This window comes from Camelus bactrianus, chromosome 4 (assembly GCF_048773025.1).
Source record: "Camelus bactrianus isolate YW-2024 breed Bactrian camel chromosome 4, ASM4877302v1, whole genome shotgun sequence".
Taxonomy (NCBI): Eukaryota; Metazoa; Chordata; class Mammalia; order Artiodactyla; family Camelidae; genus Camelus; species Camelus bactrianus.
This window is the reverse complement of record NC_133542.1, coordinates 51,143,295-51,164,460: the sequence shown is the minus strand read 5'-3', so window position 1 is coordinate 51,164,460 and position 21,166 is coordinate 51,143,295. Positions and strand designations below refer to the sequence as shown.

The window sequence follows — 21,166 nt, the reverse complement described above, 5'->3', positions numbered from 1 at the left end:
GATATATATTGTAAAGTAAAAAAAAATAGTAGATTATACAAAATATGTATATAGAATAGTAAATACATTCTACTAACATTTTTAGTTTTACTGAATTGGCACTCATGTGAAAGTGTTGCTCACTCCTGGAAATAATAATATCAGAGGCATCTCAAATCTTTCTTCCTGCTGCTGGTCCTGAAATTCTCCCATCAGTCATTTCTTTGTATTAAGAACATCTCCTCCAGAAGACTCCTACGTACACTGTGTATACTTCAAGATAAGACCAATGTTCCCTGAAGGGGGGGAGACTTCTCTTGGTTTCTTATATAGGTTAATTTAGACTAGATAATTCTGCTTACACAGAGCTGAGAAAATACGTACCACTGCACAGTTTGATGAATGTTAGGGAGAAGACACCAACCATCAGATGTGTGAAACAGACTAAAGGAGAAGACAGACAGCATAGCGTCCTGCCAAGACTCAGTTTCCTCTCTCTCTACTTCTCACAGCTGAGGCCTCTTCTCCCTCATGCTCGGGCACAGCCCTCTTTCTTATCTTTCTCCCAACCAGGCTCAGAAACTAATCCCACTGTCATTCAGGGAGAACTTATTAGCGCTTCTCCTCAGAAGTGTGGTCCAAGGACCAACAGTTTTGGCATCTTCAGGAGCTTATGAGAAATGCAGAATCTCAGCATACCTACTAAATCAAAATCTGCATTTTTAACAAGATCCTTAGGTGTTCCATTTGTACAGTAAAATTTGAGAACGATTTATTGTTGTATCTACATGAGATAATAGATGTTCACTGAAATTATTTTGGTTATCATTTCATGATATATGTAAGTCAAACCATTATGCTGTACACCTAAAACTTAGAAAGTGCTGAATGTCAATTATATCTCAGTAAAACTGGGAGGGGAAAAAAATTGGATAGATGATAGATAGATAGATAGGTAGATAGATAGATAATTTTTTAAAGAGATTGAAGAAGCATCTCTGTAGGTCAGTTCCCAGATGAGCAGGCTCAGGTCACTTTGCTGCTGGCCCTTTACCCTTGAATCAGTGGCCTGTTCCAGGAATAAAGTCTACCTCCGCCTTTTGAGTGGTGTCATGCCCTATTAATAAATTTAAGTTTCCAGTGACTTTGATATTATGGTCCTGCTTAGCTCTGGTCCTCTCCCAACATCAGGGCGATGCTTTGACTCAGAGCCCAAGCCTGCTAACTACAATTTTAGCCCAGCTGGTAGACATCTTGGATAATGGACCCCTACAGTTTTGTTCTTCATGGTCCACTCAGAATTTCTCCCTACCCCACTGTCAAACTGACCCATGCTGCTTCTGCGCCTTCCAGCCCAACCCACAGCACATCAGTCCGTCTTCAAAAGGGTTTCAGAAAAGAAACCCACTGGTCCTCTCATTGCCAAGAGTTCCTCCTTGTTTTATTTTGTGAGCCTTTTTACTCTTATTCTGTCCTCTGGATAGATAGGAACCAGCTTATCATCTTCTTCTTTGAACCATCATTAACCCATTTCTCACCCTGCTCTTCACATCTCGTAAGTCACCTGGCAAATCATTGTTTCCAGCTCATCTGGAAGAATGAGAGGTGATACCCCTGTACTCACATAATGCTACCACTGGCATCGGCTTGCCCTTGGGTTCTTATCTTCACTTGAGTGCTGAAAGAAGAGAAAGTATCATATATTGGAAACTTAAGCTTTTACCCTGATCCAGTGATTTTCTTTTCATTTTTACATGCTTCTAGAAAATGACTGTTTTGCTTCACTACCATGACAAATAATAATGGCACAAATGATTTGTAAAGCTCTCTGTTGCTTCGCAAATGCTTTCACTCCAGCACCTCAGCTTCTCTCCTCTGTCTTTGTGAGGCAGAAGAGACACCTAACAGGAGAGAAGACTGAAGCTCAGAGGAGTTAAGTGATTTTGCCAAAGTTCAAACTGCTACTTGAACCCAAGTTTCCTCATTTAAGATCCATCACAATTTTCAGTACGATGTGTGGCCCCATATTAAACTATGTTCAAAAACTTTTTAAGCATACAAGGGTAGAAATGCTCGCAGTTCCCAAAGCCTTGCTCAGCATTTCAAGAATATAATTTGAAAAAAATAATTATCAGAACAAATAAGAAATTCATAATAATGTTCGTTTAATTACTGCTCAATGTACATATCGTACTTGTGAATTACCTTAGGTTTTTGGATGGATTAAGCTTTCAGGGAGCTGAATATTTTGCAGGTCAAATATAAAAATCAAGCAGCCAATATACTAAGAGCCAAACTGAAGTCCAAGAATGCAGAATATATTTTGCTTTGTGTCATGTACCAAATGACTAATAGGCAGCAAGGGCTTTCAGGGTTATAATTTTAGCCCAAGGTTCTGGTAACTACATGAAATCCTTGAGTGGTTTATGATATCATAAGATGAAATTATAGCTCCCCATGGGCAAAAGTTGTTGAAATGCTTTCAGCCATTGAGTACCGTAACTAGCCTGTTCTCTATAGCAATTATAGGAAAAGCTATATTAAATGCCTAGTCATATTGACTAATGACTTCAAATGTAGAAATTATTTTTTTAAATGAGAATGGCAGGTGGGCGATTCATTCATCATCCATTCCATACATATAAATAAGTCATCCTATGTCTGCCACTAAGAGAAGACTGGGGCTACAACTACAGACAAGTCAGATCCCAAAGTTTCCCTTGGAGAACTTTCATTCTAGCCAGGGAGTCAGACAAATGACCATAATTACGAGATAAGTGTTACGGTGATGATCAGAGTGCTGTGCCAGTGTATTAACAGGAAACTCACCAGTTTGGGGAGTTGTGAGGGACACAATCAGAGAAGGCCTCCTTGAGGAAGTAAACATAGAGCTGAATGAACTCTGAATGCTGAATCAGAATTATGAAGGATCGGAGGAGAGGAAAGCTCATTCCTAAGCAGATAATGAGAATGAGGGAAAAAAGAGACCTTGAAAGGAGCATACAGAGCTCTAATCTCCCTCAAAATGATGAGAATAGCTGTGTGGATATGCTACCAGGAAAAGTGGGAAAGAATCAGAAAATAATATAGCCTAGACATTAACAAGAAATATGCATATACATGTTACATATATCATATATGTGTATACATATCTTGTATATGTGTATATTTCATATGTATATGATACATATTAAAATATACACTTATGACATGTGCATATATGTCATAATATGTTGTGCGTATTATATGTATATATAATGAGAAACAGTGTATATATAGTACGGTCTGTAATACATGTATATTATATATGTGTGTATAGATGTATATATGTGCATGTGTGTGTGTACCAGAGCAGAATTTGCAATGAGAAAACACTAAGCCATTTTGTATAAAATGCCTCATCTCCAGTCACAAAAGAATAAGATTTAAAGACTACGAGGTAATATTCAACGAGTAACTAATTAGGACGATAAGCTCATAAAGTATTGTATTGAATAGAATAATAGGTACAAGATTCTAGAAGAGGCCAAGAGGTTATTCAGTGTGAAACATATACCTAATAAAGAGGTCATTCATTTGGGAGAAGAACGTAAAGATCGCCACCAAGTGGAAAAGCCTGGAAAGAGTTCTGACCGCGTAAGTCATTTCTCAGCAGTATTTCAGTATCACTTCAAGCAGTTAATTGTATTATTTTCAGTGATAATATAATTTTCATTTGTATCAACTTTCAGTGTAATACAATTTTCATTTGTATTCATATGTGTATTTCCAATATACATATTTTCTCAGTGATGAGGTACAGACAGTAGACTTTTAATGTAGGTTAAATATAAATAAATTATCTAAAGTCATACACATTAAACAAAAAATGGACACAGAAAGATTATATTTCTGAATATCAAACTGTATCAAAAATAGGTGGAAGGGAAAAACAAATTAGAGAGACAAACCAGTTGAGCAAAACACTTACATATGTGCCAAAATTCTAAATAGAGATCATCAGATATGGGAAGAATTGGTTTTGGTTTTATGATTATTAGTAATTCTGCTCCCCGAAAGTTGGCTTCACTTTTTCACAAGTCTCAAGAATGTGTCATTTACAAGAGACACACTTAAAACAGACCTAAGCTAAAGAATTAGATAATTATTATAGTTTAATAAGTATATAAATTATTTTTAAATGTCTTTTCTCACTTTAGAGTTCATCATAAATTCGAAAGTAATAAAAGTAACCAAAATTTTTATTTCCACTCTGAAAAGCTGTGTGCTAACCAAGCATTGCAATGTAAGTCTAAAAATAATGAAATATTTTAACCACTTTTGCATTAAATGCTGTAATATAGTTATATAAAGAATCTAGCTTTGGGGAATTATAATTCTTTTACAGTCTTGCTCACATGTCATTCTTGAGACAAGTGGCATGTGATGACTGAAGTTTCAATAGCCATTCATACTTGGAATCTTTTATGCATTAATACTTGGAGAAAAAAATGAACAGCATTTTCCAAATACAATAACTCAAAAAATAAATGGAGACATTTGTGCAAATGTTTCATTTTTGAAAATCACCTTGGGCTGAGTCAAACCATGGAAATTTTTAGCTCAAAGAAAAATTCTACCTCCCCTCCATCCCCCCTAAAAAAATCATAAAGATGTGAAAACAGGATTATAATGGAAGCTGTCTTGCAACATTAACTGCAATGCTCATTCCCCTAAAAGCCATAATTCATGGCTGTTCTACAGCTTTTTCTTTCAGCAATTATGCATATTAGAGGAAAGTTTGAATACATAAAAACTAAATGCTGATAGAAAACCAAGCCTCATAAAAGACAAGTTTACTCGGCCAGTTTGCTTTGAAAGGAAATAGGAAAGCCAACTAGTCCCAGGTGTTCCTGGTCCAAGGAGGTCAGGAAAAGCATGTAAAACCACACACACGCACAAAAAGAAAAAAAAACCACAGACAGCCACAGGGCATGGCATAAGGCATACTGCCTGGGATCCCTAATCAACCCATTAGCAGTCAGTTCCATCTCTAAGGGGCAGTGTCTTTGGTGGAAAGAGAATGTTGGGAACTGCTGTCTCTCTGGGGAATTCAATGAAAATTTGCTTTTCTAAATAGACAAACTACTACATAGAACCCCTCAAACCCACTCTTTCATCTTCTCTTCTCCCTCTCTTATTCTGAGGTTCATGAGAACGGCCCTCATGTCATTTTGATCACCTTTGTATTTCCAGAACCCAGTACAGAGCCTGGTACTTGATAAGCATTTGCTGGGCAAAAACAATGAAAGCTCTCTAAACCTTGCTTCGAGTCAGAAAACTTGTGTTTGAATCTTGCCTCTGCCACACAACTGGACATTGTGATCCTGAGCAAGTTAGTTAAACTCCAAGCCTCAGATTCCTCACCTAAGAAGTAGACATGAAAATAATACCTACTCATAGCACTGTCTTCATGCAATTATGAAATAATGTATATAAAATCTCTGAGCACAATGGTCAGCCAGTATCAGTGCTCTGTAATTTTCCAGAGTTGTATATGACCATAATCCCAGACGACCAGATGAATGAAGAAGGACAGATTATATCTAATATAAGGGCTGAGGATCCCCTCTAGTTAGTTTTCTTACTTCTAACAGCAAGACTGACTGCATCTTTGACTTCTCTGGGAAGAATTACAGTCAACATTCATGGCACTGAGGAGTTATGCTTTGACATAGATCTTCAAAATAAAGCCTATGACCACTCCTAAATGGAAAATCTCAGAAGAAGCCCAGAAGTATTACCAAGGAATATGAAATTTATTTAAAGAATTTATAGGCTTATAATAACCCTCCAAGCAAATAGCATAAATTTCAAAATCTGAAGGGAAGACGCCACACACACACACACACAATGAATTTAATAAATCAGCCAGCAAGCTGTTCTCTGTGCTTAGAGTCTGTGTAAGATATAAAGAACAATACACCCAATTTTTGTTCTCAGAAGATGTATAACCAAGTTAAGATTAAACCCTGCAGCAAAACTAGGAAAGGAAGCGTGTTCACCATTAAGTGCCCAGTGAGGTTTTCAGTGTCCCTGACTGCCTCACCTGACTTTCTATCTCATTGTACCATTTTTTTCTTCCTTTCTTTAATGTATCACTGTGTAATTATCTGGTTTACTTTTTGTTGATCATTTTTCTCCATTGGAGTGGGAACCTTTCCTGGTACACAGTATATATGATATATATGTGCTAACTTAATGCATTAATGAATTCATTGTTCTTGAGGCTTCACCTGACCTAGGAATACTAATTTAGATGGCAGGCAAAACCAAATCAAAAATATGCTTGAAATCATTCAGCAAGAAATTGTTTTTTTCTTTTTTCATGTTCTTCTTTCTATCAATTAACATTATTCCAAAAATATTAATGAGGCACTATGATGATTTTTAAAAGAATTCAAAGAAAATTATATTCCCTTCAGAAGTACATTCAAATAAACAACTAATTGCACTATAATGTGATTAATGAAATAATAAAAATATGTAAAAGGGAGAAGTGGCGCCCACAGGGATAGTTAACTCTTTCTTGGGAAGATTAGAGAAGGCATCCAAAGGGAGCCGGTACCTAATCTGTATTTTAAAGAAAGAATAGGAGGAATGGAAATGCAAATTCCAGGCAAAGGTAATAAATAGCATGTGCAAATGCAAAAAGGCAACATTGGGCCAGATGACATGAGCACTAGGCGTGGAGACAGAGACTTAGTTAAATTTCTGGATCTTCATTTGTAGTTGTTACTACTGTATCTGTTACTTGTTACTACAATAATGCTGCATAACAAGCAACCGCAAAACATCAGTGGCATACGACAAAAAAAAAACGTTTATATAGCTCCTAAGTTTGCCAGGTTCAGCTGATCTAGTATGGACTCACTTACGAATTTGGGGGACAGCTGGCTGTTGGCTGATTTGGGGTGCTTTAATGTTTGCTGAGGTGACCTCCACATGTCTCATCCTCCATCAGGCTAATCTAGGCATGTCTTTCTCACGATGGTAGCAGAGGGCTGTAGCACCAGGAGAAAGGTATGAGCACTTTCCCAAGACTCTTGTTACATCGTACCTGCTGACATTCCAGTGACCAAAATAAGTCACCTGCCCAGAATCAGAGTCAAAGAGGGAGGGCACTCACAGTGACATGGCAAAGGATGATAATCAAAGAGGGGAGAAGAGTTGGAGCCATTAATACAACCACTAGACGGTACCCAGTTAATCTCTCTAGAGTTTGGTTTCCTATTCTGTAAATGAAGAACACAACAATCCCTTCCTCCTGACACCCAGGGTTGTTGGGAGGAGATGTATGCAAGGTGTTTTTGAAGGTCTTTAGCTGAAAATAAATAGACAAATACATAGAAAAGTTACTATGGAAATCTAAGAGATTGCTGTCACTCTGTGCCCTGCATACCAGCTAGCCCCACATTTAAGCTTAAACTCCTATCTCATGTTCGTTAAGCAAAGCAGTAGTCTCAAACAAGGCTAGAACGTTTTCCAGGCTGTAATCAAAGAATAACATCAGAATACCAAATTCAGCCCCTTGGACAGTGAGGTAAACTCAGGAATACTCATGATGACCACTACAGTACCCCTTCTGGAGGAGGCAGTAGAATCAGGAAGGAAGAAAAGATACCATAACGTTTTATGCCATTAAACTTCTATTTGCATTTTACAGTGAGAAGAGATTCATGTGTTATTTGTGGCATTAAGTAAATGAATATTTTTGAAAATTTTTCATAAAAGGAAACTAGTTTTTCCATTTCAGCAGCTTAATCATTGACCCAGATATTCAGAGTTGTTTCTGTTCGCTTTTCATCCTTCAATTTCTACACAGTCACACTTTATTTTTATTTGTATGACTCATGTAATCTCAAAAGTTCAAGAAACTAGGTTCTTATCCCAGCTTCGCCATAAGCAAATCTTTGAGCTTGGGCTAGTCATTTAACCCTGATCAACTCTAGTTTCTTTATCTGCGTATTAACGATTATGAATTAAATAGTTCTAAGATCACCTTAAGAATAACATTCTATAATTCTATTTGCAAATGAGCCCATTTATCTGAAGTTTATCTGTCAGAACATGAACCAAAAAAAGAGGAAGAGTTAATTCAGTTTAATAAGTGAACAAATTTTTAAATCAATATTTTTAGTTAAAAATATTTTATTATTTTTAATGTATACCAATGTAACAGATGATCTTAAAACAATCAAATAGCTTCCACTTACAACTACGTTTCCGAACTGAAGAGATATATGTAACTTGTCTTTTTAAGCGCAGTGTAGATTAATTAACATCATGAACTTTTAGATTCTGAGTCAACTTTTGTTTTTTCTTTTTCTTTTTTTATTAACTTTTTTTTTGTTGAGTTATAGTCATTTTACAATATTGTGTCAAATTCCAATGTAGAGCACAATGTTTCAATTTTACATGAACATACATATATTCATTGTCACATTTTTTTTCCGCTGCGAGCTACCATAAGATCTTGTATATATTTCCCTGTGCTACACAGTATAATCTTGTTTATCTGTTCTACATTTTGAAATCCCAATATATCCCTTCCCACCCCCCGCCCCCTAACTTTTGTTTTTTCTTTACACTCTGGGCATATTCATTCATCAAACACTTATGCAGCATTTACTGCTACTATCTAGTCACTAGAGAAGGTTCCTGGATTGGCTTTTCCAGGTTGCACCAAGCCAGCTTCTGCGTATGAATTATAAATTCCTCACTTCATGCTCCTACTCTTTCTGAGAATTACTCAGGGCAGTGGAAGCAGAGCTTACATTCAGGTCAAGTTCTGGAGGCAGCACACAAGTTCAGTCTCTTAAATGTGTGTATGACACAGTTCCACTTAGCTGTCTAATCTTGATCAGATTGCCTGATTTTGCTGATCCTTATTTTTCTCAACTGCAGGCTTTATGAATCATTGCATGTTTTTTTTTAACTGCTGCATGAAAATTCTCAAATTTGCAAAAGAAGGAGAAAGAAAATGCCTCTTTAACTCAGCTGACTGCTATCCTCTGATGCTTGGCTCACAAAGCAAAAATGCTACTTTAGTTGTGCTGCTCTTGTGATTCATTTAATAGGAACAAATGTGCTGAACAGAAAGGAAAGATAAGCAAACATGAGCTTAGCCATAAACTGGGAGATGGTCTCAAATGGAAAAGCTGGCAGCAATGCTGCAGGCGGGCTGCCCTGAAGGAAGGGAACCGGGGAGGCATCTTCTCCTGAGTGCATTTATTCAGAATAGATACTTGAATCTTTGAGGGCCCCTCCATCATACTGGCTCGCTCACTGATTCCCTGAGCAGTCTAGAGCAAAGACAGATTGACTATTCAGCCATGGCAAATAAAATTATTAGATACAGCCCCAGTCACCACCAAGGGCTAGCCTAAGAGAAAATTAAGGCAAGAGGAAAGGATTTTTCTTCTTACTGTTATTCAGTAGTTTGTCTTTCTGTTTGTTTGATGTTTTGCTTTAGCAGCTCCCTAAGAGGCTGCTTTCCTGGGGTCCATGCTGTGGGATTACTGACCTTTGGGCTAAACCTTCAACTGTACTTTTATATCCAACCCATTCTAAACGAAGGCCAAATTGGACATGCTTTAATATTTAATTCTTCTGTTATTTTTATTTAAATAAAAACTGGCTTTAAAACAAGTTCTTATGCCATGAGGATCTGGGTAGAGTTGTGCCAAAAAGCTTACATCACTAGACTGCAGGTAAATTTATAGCTGTTTTCATTCACTTGCATTTAATTAGCCCAGAATTGCTGAGTCTAGGTTCAGCAAGGACCTTACTGCCTGCTCAGTCTTCAGGGTACAGGACTGCTGGTGATGGGCAATGACTCAGCTGAGAAGCCTAAGCTCCACAGTCCACAGTTCATTTTTCACCCTAAAGTTTGGCTGGATAGCAAGTCAATTATATAAACAAAAAGGCAGGGTTATACTGATGCCATGAGCTTAAAGAAATCCTTTCCCTGAGGTGTCAGTTCTGGCTTCAGCTGACCTGGTTCAAACCTCAGTTCTGCCACTGGCAGTGGAATCATATCATTAGAGGGATTATGGTTCTAAAGTAATTGCATTGTGATCATAATTACTTTTGAAAATCCCATTAAGACAATATCTTACCTGTAGTTGGGTTCTAGAGTCAATTGATAAGTCAGTCTAACAACCACAGGGGTTGAAGGGTCTGGGGAAAGTCGTATTATGTCTCTAAGCTTCATTTTCCCCAGCCATGAACTAGAGCTGTCAATAGGGATATAGGGAGGCCAGAATGAGATGATGAGTGTGGAGGGCCATGCATGTAATCAACACAGTAGATAGCTACTAGTATTAAGAGGTTCTTAGGGACTTGTTTCGCTCCTCCAATTGGCTGTTGGGCTGCATACACAATGGCTGAGCTCTTTCAGTTTGCCATTTTGCGTATAAGGGAACTGAATTCACAGCAATTAAGGGAATAGCTGGTAAAGCCAAACACTTTTGTACTATGTATTATGGTAGTCAAGAGTATAAATAAAAGAGCCACACGGGTTACCCAGCTCTGTCATTTACTGGCTCCATAAGCTTAGACAAATTAGTTTGCTCAGTGCCTCAGGATGCTCCTCTACAAAATGGACATAACGGTAGAATCAACCTCATAGGATTGTTTTAAGAATTTTAAAAGTTAGTATGTCCTAAGCATTTAAACAAGGCCTGGCACATGGGGAGCTACATCGTCATTATTGTCACTACCAACATTGTGATTGTAATTATTCCATGCTTCTCTCTGTGTTTGGCAACACCAGTGGTGTTGAGAGAAATAGACTTAGCTCCACAAGATCACACAGCATAAAATGGGATCTGAAGGGGATTTTGAACAATTGGAATAGTCTCAGTGAACTGAAAAGAATAGGCTGCTCCAGATAGAGTAATGCATTGAGACCAGGGTCAGAGAAGAAGCAAAACAAAATGATTTGAATGAAAGAAACAGTCAACAAAGGCATAGATAGACCATTTGTAGCAGAATAGCTTTAACTCCTCTGTAGAAATCCTATAGAGTCTAGCCTTTAGACGCTATAAAGGCCATGATAATGGGCCCTACCCTTGTGTGACTATCCATTAGACAAAGAGATACCAAGATCTTCCAGAGTCCTTCTAGTTAATGAGTACCGCAGTGCCATTGCATGGATGTTGCTGAGCAAACTTGATTCAGGAAATTATTTTTTTGGAGAAGGACGTAAAGACTGAAAACTTACGGTTTCATAAATAGAATATGGGGAAGTGTTGTTGAACATAGCATACTATAAAGGACAAGTATTTTTATCAGCCATACTCATTTGGAGAGGGCATTATACATTCAACAGGATTATATTTGGGCCTGAGTTAGGGTTTTTCAAGCTCACTTCTGCATTATCTGTGTGACCTAGAATGAGTCCCTTCTTTACCTTTTTCATCACGAGCCTCACTCAGTCTCCTTCCTTATTGTATAGATGGGAGAATAGTACAGCGGAATGTTTACATACAGAGAATCTGCCGTCCAACTGAGTTCAGAACCTTCCTATACACTTATTGGCTGAGCGATCTTGGGCCAGTTATTCAAATTCAAACCTTATTTCCTGTGTGAAAGTTGGACATGATAATAAATACCTCATAGGATTGCTATGAGGCTTAAAAGTATATAATCCATGTTAAGGTTTTAGCACAGTCTTGACACATTGGGCATTCTTAATAAGTGCAAGCTACCTGTATTATTATCTATAAAAATAACTGAATGGACAAAATGATCTCTAGCATCTCCTCCAGCAACTCACCTTTCCTACAGCCTGGACTCCTTATTTTTATAGCCTCTCCAACTTTAACATCTCTTTTTAAGTTCAGTCCCTAGCCCCCACCTGTAACCCAGGTACAGTGGAAAGAAGCATTTAAGATGGCCAGTGTAGCAGCAAGATGTGTGTGAGGATGTGGTGATGCTGGCAGAGAGGAAGGAGCAGGGAGGGCTCAGTTTTCCCGCTACCACTCCCAAGACTGCTAGGTATGGAGCACAGGTATTTGACCTCCAGGGAATTCAGTATGAATGTGCTTGTTTTAGGGAGCTTGGCCAATCCTTCTGGCTTGTTTTTAACCTTTTATGAATAGAACAGAGAAACCATCAGACTGCTTGTGCCTCATGAATGGAATAATATGCGTGAATGAATTTTGTAAACAGCACAGTTCAAATGTTGCTGGCTTTGATGCTGTTGCTATAACTGTGATAAACACCTTGTTTAAAAACCCTGAGGGAATGGGCTCTTTGTCTTCTTTCTTTAAGCTGGCACTAGTTGTTTGAATTAAATTGACCATAAGGGTTGAAGAATGCCTGTTTAATCTATAGCTTGAGGAAGAAGAATCTTTCCTGAAGGTGGTATAAACTAGAGATTAATAGTGCAAGTTCTCAGGTTTCTGGATCCAGTTCCTTGATCTGCCACTTTCTGGTTGTGTGGCCTTGGGCAAGTTGCTTAACCAATTCAGGATTCAGCCCCTCCCGCCCCACCCATCTTGGAAATGGAGATAATGAATATATGTACCAGAAAAAGATGCTATGAGGATTAAATGAAGTGATGAATTTAAGATATTGGCACAGTGTCTGGATTAAAGGAGACATCCAATAAGGATTAGCTATTACTGTTATTAAAATGATGGAAGAAATAATATAGAAATAATGATTAACTCCAGCTTTGATGAGAGGGCAGATACACAAAATCTGCAACAAAAGGTTGAGGAATGGAGGAGGGTGGCAAAGAAGAGGATGAAACTGTCGACTGAAATAAAACCACACAACGTGAGAGTTGTGAGTTAAGTTTTATTTGGGGCAAAATGAGGACTGTAGCCCAGGAGACAGCATCTGAGAGCGCTGAGGAACTGCTCTGAAGGTGCAGGGGGAAACTCGGTATTATACATGATTGCAGTGAAGCGGGGTGCGTGCAGTCTGCACACATTTAGGCAGAGGCTTGCTGCTAGTCACGAGGAGCAGATGTCACTGTTAATGATTTTAGTGCTTTTCTAGATATGAGGAGACACAGGGAATTTGGGCTCATAAAATCCTCCCCTCCTAACTATCTGAAGGCCTGTTCTGCCAGTTTTTCCCAGAGCACAGAGTGCCTCTGTCCTGATCTCCATCCTGAGCTCCTTGCAGGGAGTGTTGGAGATCAGTGACTACAGTGGCTCGTGATTTAATCCAAGCAGAGGCAGATGGCAAGTGCCAACGTGATTCAGTCCTCATAGAGGCAGATGGCCAGTGCCAATTTTTGTTTGACAACATGAAGAAATAACCCAGCTAGAGTGAGTAGGTGTGTCACTGGCCAGTTCTCATAACTTTAGGCCTGTGGAGGCTGCTCCAATAGCACCTTCCCCTGGGAGTTAAAATTAAATGTAGAATTAGTGCAACATCATAAAACTGCTTCAATTTTGAAATGTTGTGACCAGAGCTTTCCTATTACTGGTCCTAGAAAGAAATGAAGGGCTGTGGTCCAGACCTCCTGTTGGGAGGTTGATACTCCAGAAGCTACAAATGAGATGTGCCACCAGGTTAAAGCCTAAATTGGGGCAGTGCCAGGAAGCCTGCTGAGATTTATCAAATCTACCTCTGTTTATTCACCTCCAGAGTTGGCATCTCTTAATTGACCATTAGAATTTTAGAATAGAGAGGAAAATTTAAAGTGTTGGAGTCAAAAGACTTGTTAGATCAATTATTGTCTAACAATAATTGATAACAGGGGCCAGCAAGCATTTTCTGTTTAAGCCAAATAGTAAATATTTCAGGCTTTGCGAATCCATATAGTCTCTTTCACACCTGTGCAACTCCACCATTGTAGTACAAAAGCAACCATAGATGTATAAATGCTTGGGCATGGCTGTGTTCCAATGACACTTGATTCACAAAAACAGGTGGCAGGCTGGCTTCAGCCCATGAGGCATACTTTGCTAACCCCTCATCTATACAAGGGATTTGATGCAATGACTCAGGTTGTCAGACAGACCTGGGCTGCAGCTTATATAAATCAAACATGATGTCAAAGAATGTTGCTGACTAGAGAGATTAGCTGACCTAACATAGAGGGCCTCAGACTGAAAATAAAGAGAGGCAGTAAAAATTGTGAATCACTGTATTGTACACCTATAACATATATATTATACATCAACTATACTTCAATGAAAAAATAAAATTTAAATTTTAAAAATGGAGAACCTAGCTTATGTAGAAGAAAATGGGAATAACAAGGAAAAAATACTGTGATAAAAAATTTACTCAGTAATTTACACTAAAGAAACATTGGGTAAGTCTCAGGAACATTATTTCCAGCCTCATTTTTTCTATTTTCTAATGTTCACAGAGTGAGTGGTAACTCAGTGAACATGTATCCCTGTTTGCTGGGGACAGTCTTAGTGTCCGTTGTCTCTCTAACAATCAGTAGTGTCCCCTTTTAAAGACATGTCCTAGTTTACAATATAAATTATATGGCCACATCTATAATAACCAAAATGATTTTGAAATTGTAGCACAGACAGGTACGTATTATTTAAAGTCATCCCCCAAAATTGGATGATAATACAAGTCTATAAAGACAGAATGTAGTGCCAGATAAGAGTAAGGGCTTCAAGTCTGACAGAGTCAGATTCAAATTTTAATTTATCTATTTCTGCTTAGACAGTGTGCTCCCTGAATCTCAATTCTTCATATGTAATACTAAAAAAAATAAAAGTAGCAATCTCATTAGACTTAAGTGTGTTAGCATATAGTAAATATTTGAAAATATTATGTTATTTCATCATCATCATCATCATTATTACTATCATCGTTATTATTGCATATTCAAATAGATAGATTGGTTGTGTGGGACACTAAGTCTTCCTTCCTATATCAGAAAATATACTTCAAGAGGCGTGATTTCCTTGTCACTGGAGATATTCAAGCAGAGACTTAACAGGCACTTAATAGTAGTGCTATAAATAAAGTCTTGCTACTTGAAGTCTGGTCCGTGAACCAAGGTATCAACTGGGAGCTTGTTAGAAATGCAGACTCTCAAGCTCCAACCTAGATCTAATGAATCAGAGTCCACATTTTGAAGAAACTCCAGGTAGCATATTTAGCTTTGCTATAAAGGATTCAGGCATCACTGGACAACTTGAGTAGATGACTTTCAAAGCCCCTCTGAACTATGAGACCACCCTATATTATAGAGTCCATAGGTTTAAGTGAATAAAATATTGAGCTATGGTCCCAATACATAGTATACCCTGTTCCATTGGTCAAGTTAAGAATGGCCCTTTCCACTCAGCTCCAAAGGACATCATACCAGGTCTAGTGATTACCTTTCATTCATATTTAAGTAACAATCTCAGATAAATATAATGTAGATCTCAAATAAAAATATTCAACATTGAAATTGTTTTTGAATCTAAATCATCCCATCTACCATGGACACAGCAGCTTGATTATTTCTTGAGTTCGCTCCCGTTTTGTTTTGAGCCACTTCTCTGCTTTCTGCGAAGTGTCTATCTGATTATTCTCTACGCAGGTGCTCTGGGCAGAGTTCAGTATTCCATTAATACTGAACAATTCACATACAAATCGGTAGTTTAACCTTACATATTTCCCCAAGGCCTGAAGAGGCTGGCACAAATATAAACAGAATTGGAAGAGGCGGTGAAATATTTAGCTGAAACTTGAAAGAAATATTTCTCTCTGGGACTTCCTGGTGATGCTTGTAATGCAGCTCAACTGCTTCAGCTCCTTGTATACGTTTATCCCCCCTCCTGGGTGCAGGCTTTCTGACGTCCTTGGCTGTTTGAATTACACACCACATGAACACACAGGACGGACTATGCTAGTCCATCGGGTTGCGTCAATAGTTTCTTAGATCCCTTTTCTGATTCTATTATTCCGTGATTACTGAGTAGCCAGTTCTTTTTTTTTTTTTATTTAGAATCTCACACACAGAAATAAAAAAGAATATATTGTTTTGAAAGAATTAAGATAAGAATTAAAGAAAAATTTAATACTTAAAGGGAAAGAGAGGCAACATGAAGTGTGAGAGAAGTATCAAATGTGTAGGTGTGTCTAACCTAAGAATTTTGTATTAATAAAGATTATTTATTACACTCATACTTATCAAGCATCTACTGGGTACCAAGCACTGGGTTTGCTGCATCATGATGAGGATAGTGATGATGATGTTAGTAATAGCAGCTAACAGTTGTTGAGAACACAAGACTACACGAGTGAGGCAGGCATGGGCCCTACCCTCGTGGAAACTTACAAACTAGCAGGAAAAGTGGACATTGAACAAATAATCCCAAGTGTTTCTAATACTATGTGAAATTGCAGGGTACAATGGGAGGGTGTTAGAAGTGGTCTAATCTAGGGGTCTCTGGAAGAACTGAGAGAACTGGCTAAGCTGGCCCAGGGTGAGAGTGAGGAGATGAGGCTGGAGAGAAGCGGGCAGGACCAAGATATGCTGAGGCCATGTGAGGAGTTACAACTTCGTCCCAAGGGCAGGGGGTAACCACTGACAGGTGGCATGACACGTGTGGGCTCTAGGAAGATGACCCTGACTGGACTGGAGGGGAAGAGAGGGAATGTGCAGAGGGCAGAAACAAGAGTGGCTGGGACTGGAGAAGTGACAGTGTTTGTAGTACATCTCCATGTTAGAGTGGGGTCCCTGTCAGGCTAACAAAATGCTTTCTCCCCTGGGATCTGGTTATTTATGTTAATAAAGGAACTTTACATTCTCAAAACCTCAAAACTGCTCCCTTCACAGGCATGAGAGCCATACTAGAGAGATGTGGGAGGCCAGGAGCAAAAGGCAGCAGAAAAGTGTGGAAAGGAGGACACACAAAGGGCTGGTCCTCCACTGGAATTCCAAGCCTGGATCTGCTGGCTGGTCCACAGCTCCTTCCAGTGTCTTAGGAAGAAGTGCTGTAGTGATGCACTCAGCAAATCGAAGAGGCCCAGAGTTTGTCTGGAAATAGTTCATGGGCCATAAAATTATTGCCACAGCCTCGTGTGAGAAAATGGGCTTCTGAGAGGGATTCTTTTCATAAGACAAAAATATTTTAATGACCAACCTAAGATTCCTTTACCTTAAAAGAGGGGTTCATTTCAGAAGCTTGAGTTTTAAGCTATATTGTTAACCCCTTTTTTGTGCTACGTGGGATGACAAAGCTCTCATCTCCCTCTGGGTTCAGAGAATCTTCAGTTATTCATCAAGCATATTATTGAGCAACTACATGATGAAAGGCACTGGAATACAACAGTTAATTAAGTGTTTTACATAGAGCTTCCAGTCCAGTGAAGAAGCTGAAAGTCTAGACATTAAGCTATTACATAATTAAATTTTAAAAGTGCAACTGTGATTAAGTTCTACAAAAGAAAGGAATGTGTATTCTGAGGGCTGAGGAAAGGAGGATCCGGCATAGACAGCAAGTTAGGTAAGTGATGGCTGAACTGAGAGTAGAAGGATGAAGAGAAGTTAAAATTAATTAATTAAAGTTAATAGATTTGACACACATGTATAGAGCATCTACCAGGTGCCAAGTGTCATAACTGTGGTACACAAGTGAATGAAACATGGTAGGGAAAAGAACATGGCCTGAATCTTGCTAATGGCTAACTGTGAGAATTCTATTGTTACTTTACCTGAAACTCAGCATCTCAACCTGTAAAAGAAGAAAATAATATCTGCCTTGCCAGATTATTGTGAGAATTCAAAATGTGCAAAGCCCTTATTCACTTCCTGGCACATAACTAGCAGGTTTTGCTTTTGTAATGACCAGATCCAGAGTCAGTATGACAGAGTCAGTATGACAGAGTCAGTATGACATAGTGTTCACGGTATTGAAAACTCACTCTTTTCTGTCACACTTCCTGGGCTGAAATCCTAGGTCCACTGTTTACTAGCTCTGTAACATTGGGCAAATGACAAACTTCCTAATCTTTAGTTTCTTCATCTATAAAAAGAAGATAATAGAAATACCTTGTAAGTTTCTTGGGAGGTTCAAAGGAGATATGTATCGAAAGTGTGAAAGATGGTTGAAAAAGTACCTAGCCTACCTATTTTGTATGTATAAGGCACTCTATCAGCACAGATAAATAAGCAGTAAATTTTTTTTGGTGTTTTTTTTTTTTAATAGGAGGGTGAAGCTAGATAAGACCAAAGACTTCATATAGAAAGTCTTGAGCTAGGTCTTAAAAAATGGATAGGTTTGGACAGACAGAATGCTGATAAATTTGCCTAGCTCAAGCAAGGGAGTCTAAGTCTTAAGGAGAATATTTTAAAAGACTAGTGCATTCATTCTAATAAGTATCTTCTCTCCATTTGCTGCCATGAGCTGGAATGCAAGGTGATGTGGTCGATAATAGCATGGTCTTTAAAATCAGACTTGTTCTAATCCAGTCCCTGCTGTGATCTTATGCCAGTTACTACATTTCTCAGAGCTCCAGTTGACTAATCTTTAGAAAGGAAGTAATAATAGTGACCTCTTCATGAAGCTGTTATGAGGATTAAACAAGACAATGCAGGTAAAGGCCTAAACATCGTGTTTGGCACGTAATACTCAATAAATGTTGGCTATTGTTACTACTGATGCCTCATTAAGGTTATGCTGGTGTGAAACATTAGAATTTGTTCAGTGTATGGAACAATTATATTAGACACAAAGGTATGCCATATCACCTACTCAGCAGTGGAGTACCAAAGAAATGTCCCAGACCAGGTGCTGAGTCCCTGTGTGGCAGATTGCAGGTATTTACCTTTGTGGCCCCAGTAACGCTGAAAGTTGTACAATAGGTCCCCAATAAATATTGAATAAATTGAGTGATTTATTTCTCTGATTGTGAACTAAAGTTTTTCTTTACTTACAAACATGAGGCATGTTTCTGTAGACAATCTATAAATAAATAAATAAATACACCCATAGTTCACCACCAGTAGGACTATCATTGTTAATATCTTGATATATTTTCTTCCAAGGTGTGTGTGCATGTTTATATATATGATAAATGTAGGGGAATCATAGAATATAAAATAACTATATACATATTTAATTTTGATCATACCATACAAAAGCTTTTTCTCCATTTGTTATACTAGCATTTGTTTTACTAAATATGCTTTGCAAACATTTATACATTAGATAAAATTCTATAAGGATGTGCCATATAATTTATTTAACTATTGCCATGTTGTTACAACTTTAGTGTGTGTCAAAACTAATTAATCTTCAAATATAAGTTATTGGTTACCATATTCGGTGAGTTCTTAACCTTTGGGGGTTGTGAACAACTTGAAAACCTAATTATTAAAAAATGAAAGTCAGCACTCTCTCCCTTATAGAAGAAAATTACAAACTTGCATTTATATAAAAGGTCACCTAGAAAAGTTCAGGAGCTTATAAACTTCATGAAGCCCACCCATGGATTCCTGTCTCCAGGGCTTCAGGTTAGAGCCAATGATATCAAATATGTTAACATGAAGCAGAACAAAAAAATGGGAAATTTTACAGTTGTGGAGAAGTATAATCCCTAAGATAATGCTGACTACAGGGCATTCAACTACCTTCACAATTCAGACCAACCCCAATTCATTTTGATATTTGAAATAAGTCAGATTCTATATTAACACTTCTGTACAAGTTCCCTGAATATCACTGTTTCATGTGCTGCATCTTTATTATCCTTAGTGACAGAAAGCCTCTGCAGGACTCCCAGGGCACTGCCTCTCCCCGCCGTGAGGTGTTGCATCCCGGCGGACGATGACATTACACGGTCTACTTCTGCTACCCTTCTCTGTTGCTCCTAATTATCTTACATATCATTCCATTTGAGCAAATATACAGCATGACTCAGCACTGGATAATAGAGTTATTTAAAAGAAAGAGATCATTTCATAACTACACCAAAAATAAACTCAACAAACTTAAAATATACTACAGCATAAAGATCAATAAGCATAAAAGAGATATGTTCACTATTTTGGGTCACGTATATTTTAATCTCAGGATGCAGGATTTTAATTTGGCCTTTGCATAGTTCTAACCAAGGAGGGACACAAATCTTTAATTTATTATCTTACCTTTATGATTTGTCTGATACGCAATTTATAATAACAAAGCCAATTCTACATGCCATTTTATAGTTCTAAAGAATTCTGACAGCTTCTCAGTATAAAGAAGAAAGTTTTTTTTGTATTTTCTGTTTGTTTCTGTCTGTTTGCTTCTGAAGCTAGAACAATTACTTATGTGAAAGCTGATATGAAAAAGCATATACCTATGTCGACACATAGTAATTTGTGTTTATAGCTGTGTATGTTTGAAAACTCCCAAATCATTATTAGATTCCAAAGAACGATGGAACAAGAAAATTTTGAAACCAATTCTAAGAATAATTTATATTAAAGACATTTCTTTTTCTGCTCTTAGCTACATCATCCCTCCCAAGGCTTCCGCTTTGGAACTGTCCGGGAAAGCAGTGCTGAAGATTATGTGAGGCAAAGCTTCCCAGAGATGCATGAGTATATGAGAAGGTACAATGTACCAGCCACCCTGGATGGAGTGGAATATCTGAAGTGAGTGTCAACCTCCTGGGTCCATAAAGTTCTCACTGGGAGAGAATTCTCAGCTACTGATGTAGTGTTAGTTGTTTTTCTTTAAAATGATAGCTAAATATATCCATTATGTGTTCAGTAATACCTCACACTGTGTGAGATCCAGGAGGCAGTATGGAATGAGTGTGCGTTTAATTATGTGACCTAGATTACTAGTTACCTACACAGTCCCAAGTTGGCAGTAGCTTTGATCAAAGTGCCAGTGGGGTCATTAGTGTAGCAGATGGTGGGGGAAGTAAATGTTGGCTTGATATCACTTGGGAAAACAATGCTGCTGAAATGATCAAACACTCAGGGAATGTGGCCAGAGGATAAAGTGTCCCAAAGCAACCCTTTCCTTCACAGTGAGTCTCTAACCCCATGGACTGTCTCCTCTTGCCACAAGGAAATGGAATTTATCTTAGAGATATCCTGTAGAAAAGAAATAAGATAAAAGACAATGATTCCCATGCCAGCATCCTTCTCATCAGAATTTATGAGAAGCAATCAAGAGCAATCACACTGCCATGGCAGATTAGCAGAGCCTGTGATTCAGTG

At 38.1% G+C, this 21,166-nt stretch overlaps 1 protein-coding gene across 2 annotated transcripts in view; it reads left to right on the top strand.

Annotated features, from left to right (window-relative positions):
* The window catches only part of GRIN3A (glutamate ionotropic receptor NMDA type subunit 3A), a 147,641-nt gene that overhangs the window by 79,848 nt on the left and 46,627 nt on the right, over window positions 1-21,166 (top strand). For both annotated transcript variants that reach the window (XM_074361922.1, XM_010952959.3), the window contains exon 4: window positions 20,445-20,590. In XM_074361922.1, coding sequence (XP_074218023.1) covers window positions 20,445-20,590 — 146 coding nt within the window. The remainder of the gene's footprint in view (window positions 1-20,444; window positions 20,591-21,166) is intronic.